The 11,335-nt window shown below is 51.0% G+C and overlaps 1 protein-coding gene across 2 annotated transcripts in view; it reads right to left on the bottom strand.

Annotated features, from left to right (window-relative positions):
* Positions 1-454: 454 nt before the first annotated feature.
* The window catches only part of NUGGC (nuclear GTPase, germinal center associated), a 31,566-nt gene continuing 20,685 nt past the window's right edge, over positions 455-11,335 (bottom strand). For both annotated transcript variants that reach the window (XM_064146608.1, XM_064146610.1), the window contains 6 exons: positions 10,805-10,962; positions 8,117-8,252; positions 5,650-5,758; positions 5,021-5,157; positions 3,256-3,346; positions 455-824 (listed from right to left, as the gene is read on the bottom strand). In XM_064146608.1, coding sequence (XP_064002678.1) covers positions 757-824; positions 3,256-3,346; positions 5,021-5,157; positions 5,650-5,758; positions 8,117-8,252; positions 10,805-10,962 — 699 coding nt within the window. In that variant the 3' untranslated portion in view covers positions 455-756. The remainder of the gene's footprint in view (positions 825-3,255; positions 3,347-5,020; positions 5,158-5,649; positions 5,759-8,116; positions 8,253-10,804; positions 10,963-11,335) is intronic.

Below are 11,335 nucleotides of genomic sequence, written 5' to 3'. Positions count from 1 at the left end.
GCTGGATGAGCTTGGAGATCTCTTCCAACCTGGTTGATTCTATGATTAAATTGGGCTGGGTGCTAGGTTGGGCTGGCTGAGCTTGCAGGTCTCTTCCAACCTGGTTGATTCTATGATTAGACAGGGCTGGGTGCTAGGTTGGGCTGGCTGAGCTTGGAGATCTCTTCCAACCTGGTTGATTCTATGATTAGACAGGGCTGGGTGCTAGGTTGGGCTGGCTGAGCTTGCAGGTCTCTTCCAACCTGGTTGATTCTATGATTCTAATGCCACCCCACCACCCCATACTATGCCTCTCTGTACCACCCCCATACTTCACCAATTGATCTCTGCAGCTCCAGGGTGAGCCAGGCCCAAACTGGCAGCACAAGCAAGGCTGAACCAGGCTTCACCTTCCCATGCCTAATCTGAGATAAGGCTCCACCAGGAGCAGAGAGGAAGGGAAAAAAGGGGCATCAGAGAATCACAGAACCTTAGAGGTTGGAAGGCACTGCCAGGGGTCATCCAATCCACCCCTCTTGGCAAAGCAGGGTGGTTCCCAGAGGAAAGCAGCCAGGTGGGTTTTGAAGGTCTCCAGAGGAGACCAGATGACTCTGATACTGCAGTCAGTTTATGGAGGAGGGAGGCAGGTGTTATGGGATGAAACAGCCAAAGGTTATATTTCCTGGTGTCCAAGCTCTGGAGCCTATTTAGCACTTTGTGTGAGGGCTTGAGGAGCTGTGTGGCTTGTGAAGGCAGCCAGCCACAAACTGTGACCCCCTAAGCCTCGCTGGCTGCATGCAAACCCTGGTGAATGGCGCGGACGGAGGAGAGCTGCTCCTGCAAGTCTGCAAAGAAAAGAGAGGAGTCCATCAGAGAGAGAGAGCACAGAACCACAGGGCCTTAGAGGTTGGAAAGGACCTCCAGAGAGCACTGAGTCCAACACAGGCTCACAGGATGTCAGGGGTGAGAAGGGACCTCCAGAGAGCACTGAGTCCGACACAGGATCATAGGTCCCAAAGAGATCGTCAAGTCCAACTGCCCCTGCCAGAGCAGGACCACACAAGCAAGCTCAGATCACACAGGAACACATCCAGACAGGCCTGGAAAGGCTCCAGAGAAGGAGATTCCACAACCTCTCTGGGCAGCCTGTGCCAGTGCTCTGGGACCCTTACAGTCAAGAAGTTCCCCCTTGTGTTGAGCTGGAACCTCCTGTGCTGCAGCTTACACCCATTGCTGCTTGTACTATCCCAGGGAGCAGTGAGCAGAGCCTGTCCCCTGCCTCCTGACCCCCAGCCCTCAGATACTTATAAACATTGATTAAATCCCCTCTCAGTCTTCTCTGCTCTAAGCAGCCCCAGGTCCCTCAGCCTCTCCTCATCAGGCAATGCCCTCCAGTCCCCTCATCATCCTCATAGCTCTCTGCTGGACCCTCTCCAGCAGATCCCTGTCCCTCTTCAACTGGGCAGTCCAAAACTGAAGGCAGTATTCAAGATGAGGTCTGAGCAGGGCAGAGCAGAGGGGCAGGAGAACCTCCCTTGATCTGCTGGACACACTCTGCTTAATGCACCCCAGGATCCCATTGGCCTTCTTGGCCACAAGGGCACATTGCTGTGCCATGGATGTTCTCTCCCAGCACTCCCAGGTCCCTCTGCACAGGGCTGCTCTCCTGCAGATCACCTCCCAGCCTCCCTGCCAAGGCAGGATCTCCTAGGGTAGCTCACACAGAAACACATCCAGGTAGGTTTTGAAAGCCTCCAGAGAGGGAGACTCCACAACCTCTCTGGGCAGCCTGCTCCAGGGCTCTGTGACCCTCATGAGATGGTCCATGGCCAGTCTGTCACCCTCCCTTCACCCTGAAATCTCTGAATCAGAATCACAGAATGGGTTGGGTTGGAAGACACCTATAATGATGTCACCTAGTCCAACCCACCTGCAGTCAGCAGAGACATCCTCAGCTAGCACAGATTGCTCAGAGCCCCATCCAACCTAGCCTGGAATGGTTCCAGGGATGGGGCTCTCACCACCTCTCTGGGCACCCTGGGATACTGTCTCAGCACAACTTCTTCCTTCTCTCTAGCCCAAATCTCTCCACTTTTACTTTAAAACCATCACCCCTTGTCCTGTCACAACTAAAAGGTCTGTCCCCTGCTTTCTCACAGGCCCCTTTAACTACTGAAAGGTCACAAGAAGGTCTCCCTGGAGCTTTCTCCAGGCTGAACAACTCCAACTCTCAGCCTGGCCTCACAGCAGAGGGGTTCCAGCCCTCTGATCATTTTTGCAGTCTCTGGACTAGCACCAACAGGTCCATGTCTCTGCTGTGCTGAAGGATACACAGCTAAGCACAGCACAGCAGGCTGGGTCTGACTAGAGAGGAGCAGAGGGGCACATTCCCCTCCTTCAGTCACAGTCTCTGGACTAGCACCAACAGATCCATGTCTCTGCTGTGCTGAAGGACACAGCCAGGCTGGGTCTGACTAGAGAGGAGCAGAGGGGCACATTCCCCTCGTTCAATCACAGTCTCTGGACTAGCACCAACAGGTCCATGTCTCTGCTGTGCTGAAGCACCCAGAGCTAAGCACAGCACAACCAGGCTGGGTCTGACCAGGAGGGAGCAGAAGGGCACATTCCTCTCCTTCAATCACAGTCTCTGGACTAGCACCACCAGGTCCATGTCTCTGCTGTGCTGAAGGACACACAGCTAAGCACAGCACAGCCAGGCTGGGTCTGACCAGAGAGGAGCACAGGGGCACATTCCCCTCCTTCAATCTTCTGGCCACGCTGCTCTGGCTGCAGCCCAGCAGATCTGGCTGTGAGTGCACACTGCCAGCTCCTGGCCAGCTCTCCACCTAGCATCACCCTCAAGCCCTTCTCCTTGGGGCTGATCTCCATCCCTTCATGCCCAAGCTTGGACTGACACTCTAGGGCTTGCTCTGACCCAGAGGTAGGACTTTGCTCTTGGCCATATTGATCCCCATGAGGTTCACACAGGCTGACTTCCCAAGCTTGTGCAGGTTCCCTCTGGAAAAGTGTGGTCCAGCACACTCATGGGGTTCTTTTCCCTGGTGGTGTTTGGTTATTTGGTGTTGAAGGTTTGGAAGCTGGAGCACGGCAGGTGAAAGGCAACTTGCAGAAGAGTGGAGGGCTTCGTGGCAGTGCCACAGCTGGGCACTCCTGTTGCCCTTTGCTGCCAGTACAGCCCCTCCAAAGCAGGGTGGCAAGAGCTGGAGCTGCAGGCACTGCACAGAACATCCCTCCAAAGCCTGTCTTGGCCCATACCTGGAAGCTCACTGGTGAAAGGATCTGGCGGGCCAAAGGCAAGGTCAAGCATGTCAGAGAAGTCCTTCTTCACCTCCTTGGTGATATCCTCCTGCAGCCAACACACAACCAACAAGGTCAGCAGGGAACAGGGCTTGGAGACCCTTGGGCTGTAGCATCTCCATGTCCTACCTACTGCTTGCTGGGGCTGAGAAGCTCTCAGCTGCAGAGGCAGGAGCTGTGAGCTACTCTAAAGCCTGAAACATTCTTAATTTGAGGATTAATTTGGGGCAGGGCCCAGTCCAGTTCAATATCTTTGTTGATGATCTGGACCAGGGGATTGAGTCCAGCAGCAGTAAGTTTGCAGATGACACCAGGCTAGGAGCAGGTGTGGAGCTGTTGGAGGGTAGGAGAGCCCTGCAGAGGGACCTGGCCAGGCTGGATGGGTGGGCAGAGGCCAATGGGATGAGATTGAACAAGGCCAAGTGCAGGGTACTGCACTTTGGCCACAACAACCCCAAGCAGTGCTACAGGCTGGGGACAGAGTGGCTGAGAGCAGCCAGGCAGAGAGGAAGCTGGGGGTGCTGATAGAGAGGAGCTGAAGATGAGGCAGCAGTGTGCCCAGGTGGGCAGCAGAGCCAATGGCATCCTGGGCTGGATCAGGAGCAGTGTGGCCAGCAGGACAAGGGCGGTTCTTCTGCCCCTGTGCTCAGCACTGCTCAGGCCACACCTTGAGTGCTGTGTCCAGTTCTGGGCTCCTCAAGTCAAGAGAGATGTTGAGGTGCTGGAAGGTGTCCAGAGAAGGGCAAGGAAGCTGGTGAGGGGCCTGGAGCACAGCCCTGTGAGGAGAGGCTGAGGGAGATGGGGGTGTGCAGCCTGCAGAAGAGGAGGCTCAGGGCTGACCTCATTGCTGTCTGCAGCTGCCTGCAGGGAGGCTGTAGCCAGGTGGGGTTGGGCTCTTCTGCCAGGCAATCAGCAACAGAAGAAGGGGACAGAGTGTCAAGTTGTGCCAGGGGAGGTCTAGGCTGGATGTTGTTAGGAAGTTATTGTCAGAGAGAGTGATTGGCATTGGAATGGGCTGCCCAGGGAGGTGGTGGAGTCTCTGTGCCTGGAGGTGTTGAAGCCAAGCCTGGCTGAGGCACTTAGTGCCATGGTCTGGTTGCTTGGGCAGGGCTGGGTGCTAGGTTGGACTGGCTGAGCTTGGAGCTCTCTTCCAACCTGCTTGATTCTATGATATGAGTGATGTAGTTGCCATTGATGCCTGATAATGGCTACTGAGTTAGATGTTTGGGTCTCAGACACACATTATTGCCTTAAGTGAGCTAAACTAGGTCAGTGCCTTGACCCAGCTGTAATCCTTGAATCATAGAATCATAGAATCAACCAGGCTGGAAGAGACCTCCAAGATCATCCACTCCAACCTAGCACCCAGCCCTGGCCAAGCAACCAGACCATGGCACTAAGTGCCTCAGCCAGGCTTTGCTTCAACACCTCCAGGGACGGTGCCTCCACCACCTCCCTGGGCAGCCTATTCCAATGCCAATCACTCTCTCTGTGAAGAACTTCCTCCTAACTACTGTATGTGTCTCCTGCTGCTAAAATAATGCCAACAGTGCCCTCCCAGTCTATGTGAGAGCCTCTTGACATCAACATCCTCTGAGGAGATGCCTTCACATTACCACCCAGATCTTCAGCAGACCCTTCTTTGGGGTGGTTGATCCCTACCCTCAAACACTGCCTATGGCTGTAGAGAGCTCTCCAAGGAGCAAGGCAATGCAGAGCTTACCTTCAGGACCTGAAACTCCTGTCTCATCTTTGCCTGAGCTCTTTCAAACATTCCATCTTCCACCTCTCTCATGATACCGTTGCAAAGGCTTTCTGTCATCCTCGTGCAGGCTTGTGGTCCAGTTTTCATGGCAGCAGCTGTTGGAAGAGTGGTGACAGACACACTGAAATCATAGAATCATAGAACCAAGCAGGTTGGAAGAGACCTCCAAGATCATCCACTCCAACCTAGCACCCAGCCCTGGCCAAGCAACCAGACCATGGCACTAAGTGCCTCAGCCAGGCTTGGTTTCAGCACCTCCAGGCACAGAGACTCCACCACCTCCCTGGGCAGCCCATTCCAATGCCAATCACTCTCTCTGCCAGGAACTTCCTAACAACATCCAGCCTAGACCTCCCCTGACACAACTTGACACTCTGTCCCCTTCTTCTCTTGCTGCTTGCCTGGCAGAAGAGACCAACCCCACCTGGCTACAGCCTCCCTTCAGGCAGTTGCAGACAGCAATGAGGTCTGCCCTGAGCCTCCTCTTCTGCAGGCTGCACACCCCCAGCTCCCTCAGCCTCTCCTCATAGGGTTTGTGTCCCAGGCCCCTCACCAGCTGGTAAGAAAGAGGACATGAGTGGTCATACCTTTATAGTATGGCACCAGGTCCTGTTGAATGGATGTGGTCAGGGAGTTGTAGATTTCTGCTTTCCTCTGGAGGATGATTTTTTCAATCTCCCTGACAATGGCATTCACCTGCAAGAATAACTTCAGATGCTTAACACCACTGCTTTGGTTGTACAAAATGATCTGTGCTGTACTCATGACAGTGTTCTGATAGAGACTATCTACAGCAGAGTGTGGTGTGCAACAGGGGGATGGAACAGTTGGTGCTGGGGAGCATCACCTCTCTGTTGTGCTTGGATGGAACACAGAAGACCTTTCTTCCAGATGAAAAACGTCCTGCTCTGTTCTATTCCATTCCTATTCTATTCCCATTCCATTCCTATTCTATTCCATTCTGTTTCTATTCCATTTCTATTCCTATTCAATTCCTACTCTATTCTATTTCCATTCCCATTCCATTCCTATTCTATTCCCATTCCTATTCTATTCTATCCCACCTATTCCTATTACTTTCCTATTCATATTCCATTTCTATTCTATTGCTATTCCTATTCCATTCCAATTCTATTTTATTCCCATTCCTATTCCATTCCTAGTCTATCCTATCCCATTTCTATTCTTATTCATTTCCTATTCTATTCTTATTCCTATTTCATTCCATTTCTATTCCTAGTCTACTGCTATTTCTATTCTATTCCATTCCTATTCCATTTTATTCCAATTCTATTCCTATTCCATTTTATTCCTATTCTATTCCTATTCTATTCCTATTCCATTCCTATTCCATTTTATTCCTATTCTATTCCTATTCCATTCCTATTCTATTACTGTTCCTACTCCATTCCATTCCTATGCTATTCCATTCTGTTGTGCTCCATTGCATTCCTATTCTATTCCATTCCATTCCTATTCCTATTCCATTCCTATTCTATTCCTATTTCTATTCTATTCCATTCCTATTCCATTTTATTCCTATTCTATTCCTATTCCATTCCTATTCCATTTTATTCCTATTCTATTCCTATTCCATTTTATTTCCACTCCATTCCTATTCCATTTCTATTCATATTCTATTCAATTCCTATTCTATTTCTATTCTATTCCATTTCATTTCCATTCCTATTCCATCCCATTCCATTTCTGTTCTATTCAATTCCTATTCTATTTCTATTCTATTCCATTCCTATTCAATTTTATTTCCATTCCTATTCTATCCCATTCCATTTATGTTCTATTCTATTCAATTCCTGTTCTATTTCTATTCTATTCCACTCCTATTCCATTTTATTTCCATTCCTATTCCATCCTATTCCATTTCTGTTCCTATTGCTATTCCATTTCTATTCCTGTTGCTATTCCTACTCCATTCTAATGTCCAGCTAGGAAGTTTTACCCCTGACCAACAGAACAAGTGCATGGACTCCACACCTTCCTCACTACCACACTTGCCAAAGGCCAGGTGGAACGACTCACATCTCTCTTTGCACTTCTACAGGACACTGAAACAGAGCTAATCACAGCATCATAGAATTGAGTTGGAAGAGACCTTCATGGTCATCAAGTCCAACTCTTAACTCAGTACTGACAAGTCTCAACTAAAACACAGAATCATAGAGTCAAGCAGGTTGGAAGAGACCTCCAAGCTCAGCCAGTCCAACCTAGCACCCAGCCCTGGCCAATCAACCAGACCATGGCACTAAATGCCTCATCCTGTCCCTCAGCATCACACGTCCATGATTTTCAAGCCCCTCCAGGGATGGTGACTCCACCACTGCCCTGGGCAGCCTGTCCCAGGGCTTGATGAGACTTTTGTGGAAGGAATTGTTCATGTCCAAACTAAATCTCCTCTGGGGTAACTTGAGGCTATTTCCCCTTGTCCTGGTCCTTGTTTTGTGGAAGAAGAGACCAACCTCCACCTTGCCCCAACCTTCCAGGGGAGGTCTAGGCTGGATGTTATGAGGAAGTTGTTGTCAGAGAGAGTGATTGGCATTGGAATGGGCTGCCCAGGGAGGTAGTGGAGTCACCGTGCCTGGAGATGTTGAAGCCAAGCCTGGCTGAGGCACTTAGTGCCATGGTCTGGTTGCTTGGGCAGGGCTGGGTGCTAGGTTGGACTGGCTGAGCTTGGAGGTCTCTTCCAGCCTGCTTGATTCTGATTCTTTTTGGGAGTTATGAAAAGAGAAAGTCTCCCCTGAGCCTCCTTTACTCCAGCCTAGACAACCTCAGTTTCCTCAGCCACTCCTCACAAGACTTGTGCTTCACCAGCTCTGTTGCCCTTCTTTAGACATGTTTCAGCTCCTCAATTGTCTGTCTTGGAGCGAGAGACCCAAATGTGAACTCAGTATTTGAGGTGTGGCTTCACCAGTGCCAAGATCACCTCAAGAGGGGCTACAAAGCCTCTGCTTTCCCCTTATCCCCTTTCCTCAGACTCATTCTTTCTTGCACAGCCCCTCATGGGCATCCTCCCTCCTCCTTACAAGGTGACCACACCTCCTGGTAAAGGAACTCGAGCTTGTTGCTTCTGTCAGGCACTGCACTCTCCACAGCTCTCTGCAGTTGCTGTTTCATGGCATCTTTGAACTTGTCCAGGCAGGTTTTCAGCACAGAGCTGTCATCCATCTGGATCCTGTGGGGGTGATAAGTTCATTGTCAGTGAAAAAGGAGTCCCATCTTCCACCTTCTCCCCACCCTGATGGAGCAGTGAAGCCAAGGGGAAAGCACAAGGAGGCAGGAATAGGAATGGAAATAGAATAGGAATAGAATAGGAATAGAAATGGAATAGGAATGGAATAGGAATAGAAATGGAGCAGGAACAGAATGGAATAGCATAGGAATGGAATGGAGCAGGAGCAGTAATAGAATAGTAATGGAATAGGAATAGAAATGGAATAGGAATGGAATAGGAATAGAAATGGAATAGGAATGGAATAGGAATAGGAATGGAATAGGAATAGAAATGGAATAGGAATAGAAATGGAATAGGAATAGAAATGGAATAGGAATAGAAATGGAATAGGAATGGAATAGGAATAGAAATGGAGCAGGAACAGAATGGAATAGCATAGGAATGGAATGGAGCAGAAACAGTAATAGAATAGTAATGGAATAGGAATAGCAATAGAATAGAAATGGAATAGGAAAGGAATAGGAATAGAATAGAATAGAATAGAATAGAATAGAATAGAATAGAATAGAATAGAATAGAATAGAATAGAATAGAATAGAATAGAATAGAATAGAATAGAGAAGGAATAGAAATAGCAGAGCAGAACAGTTGCTGCAGCCCCAGAAAGGGTAAACCTCCTCTAGAGAACACAATGAGGCTACAATCATGGAATCACTGGGTGGATTGGGTGGGACAGGAGCTGTGAAAGTTATCCAGAGGGCACACTGCTGGCTGGTGTCCAGCTTTTCATCCACCAGCACCCCCAAGTCCTTCGCAGGGTTGCACTTCACTCTTTCATCCCCCAGCCTGGGTCGATCCAGGTGCAGGACCTTACACCTGGCCTTGTAGAACCTCAGACAGATTACATGGCTCCACTGCTCCAGCTTGTCCAGGTTCCTCTGAATGGATCCCATCCCTCAGACACATCAACCACACCACTCAGCTTGGTGCCATCTGTTTAAGTCCCAGTTTAAGAGGGACAGGGATCTGCCAGAGAGGGTCCAGGGCAGGGCTACAAGGATGATGAGGGGAGTGGAGCACTGCCTGAGGAGGAGAGGCTGAGGGACCTGGGGCTGCTTAGTCTGGAGAAGACTGAGAGGGGATTTAATCAATTTTTATAAACATCTGAGGGCTGGGGGTGAGGAGAGGGGGGCAGGCTCTGCTCACTGCTCCCTGGGATAGGACAAGGAGCAGTGGGTGTAAGCTGCAGCACAGGAGGTTCCAGCTCAACACAAGGGGGAACTTCTTGACTGTAAGGGTCCCAGAGCACTGGCACAGGCTGCCCAGAGAGGTTGTGGAGTCTCCTTCTCTGGAGCCTTTTCAGGCCTGTCTGGATGTGTTCCTGTGTGACCTGTGCTACATTGTGTGGTCCTGCTCCGGCAGGGGAGTTGGACTCAATGATCTCCTTGGGTCCCTTCCAACCCCTAGCATCCTGTGATCTAGACATTTGCCAAGGATGAACCCAATCCCCTGGAACCACAGAATCATAGAATCAACCAGGTTGGAAGAGACCTCCAAGCTCACCCAGTCCAACCTAGCCCCCAGCCCCCATGTCACTTATAAAGGTAACAAACATCACCGGCCCCAGTACAGAACATGCCACCAGCCTCCTCGTGTACCTCAAGTCATGGGATGAGATTGAACAAGGCCAAGTGCAGGATTCTGCACTTTGGCCACAACAACCCCAAGCAGCACTACAGGCTGGGGACTGAGTGGCTGAGAGCAGCCAGGCAGAGAGGGACCTGGGGGTGCTGGTAGATAGGAGCTGAAGATGAGCCAGCAGAGTGCCCAGGTGGGCAGCAGAGCCAATGGCAACCTGGGCTGGATCAGGAGCAGTGTGGCCAGCAGGACAAGGGAGGTTCTTCTACCCCTGGACTCAGCACTGCTCAGGCCACACCTTGAGTGCTGTGTCCAGTTCTGGGCTCCTCAATTCAAGAGAGATGTTGAGGTGCTGGAAGGTGTCCAGAGAAGGGCAAGGAAGGTGGTGAGGGGCCTGGAGCACAGCCCTGTGAGGAGAGGCTGAGGGAGCTGGGGGTGTGCAGCCTGCAGAAGAGGAGGCTCAGGGCAGAACTCATTGCTGTCTACAACTCCCTGAAGGGAGGCTGTAGCCAGGTGGGGTTGGTCTCTTCTGCCAGGCAAGCAGCAACAGAACAAGGGGACAGAGTGTCAAGCTGTGTCAGGGGAGGTCTAGGCTGGATGTTGTTAGGAAGTTGTTGTCAGAGAGAGTGATTGGCATTGGAATGGGCTGCCCAGGGAGGTGGTGGAGTCTCTGTGCCTGGAGGTGTTGAAGCCAAGCCTGGCTGAGGCACTTAGTGCCATGGTCTGGTTGCTTGGGCAGGGCTGGGTGCTAGGTTGGACTGGCTGAGCTTGGAGGTCTCTTCCAACCTGCTTGATTCTATGGTTCTATGATTAAGTCGCCGATCCCTACCATCCACCCAATCCCTCAGCCACCAGCCCCACATTCACCCATCAGACCCATCTCTCCCCACCTCAGAGAGCAGGGAGCCTCCCACCTGAAGATGTTCCCAAAAGTCATGTCAATCCTTTCGTAGATGGGCTGAGCCAGGGAGCCATTGATGTCTATCCGGCCGAAGGTCTTGGACACGTACACCCCCTCCTTCAGGCACACAGCTTTCAGGGTCCTGTGGAAGCCCTGACGGTTCCTGACTTGCTGTTGGGTGGGGAACACAGAGGAGCAAGGCACAGACAGCACACAATGCTCAGTCAGCAGCAGCACCACACAACACAGAGTCATTCTGCTTGGAAGAGACTGTCAACATCATCAGGTCCAACCATTAACCCACCACTGTGCTGAACTATGTCCCTCAGTGTCACATCTATGCCACTTCTAAACCTCTCTGGAGATGGTGACTCCATCACTGCCGTGGGCAGCCTGTTCCAGGGCTTGACCTCATTGACCTCATTGCTGTCTACAACTACCTGAAGGGACATTGTAGACAGGTGGGGGGTGGTCTCTTATCCCAGGCAACCAGCAATAGAACAAGGGGACACAGTCTCAAGTTGTGCTGGGGGAGGTCTAGGCT

This window comes from Pogoniulus pusillus, chromosome 7, assembly GCF_015220805.1.
Source record: "Pogoniulus pusillus isolate bPogPus1 chromosome 7, bPogPus1.pri, whole genome shotgun sequence".
In the NCBI taxonomy this organism is placed as follows: domain Eukaryota; kingdom Metazoa; phylum Chordata; class Aves; order Piciformes; family Lybiidae; genus Pogoniulus; species Pogoniulus pusillus.
This window is presented reverse-complemented; position numbering and strand designations above follow the sequence as displayed.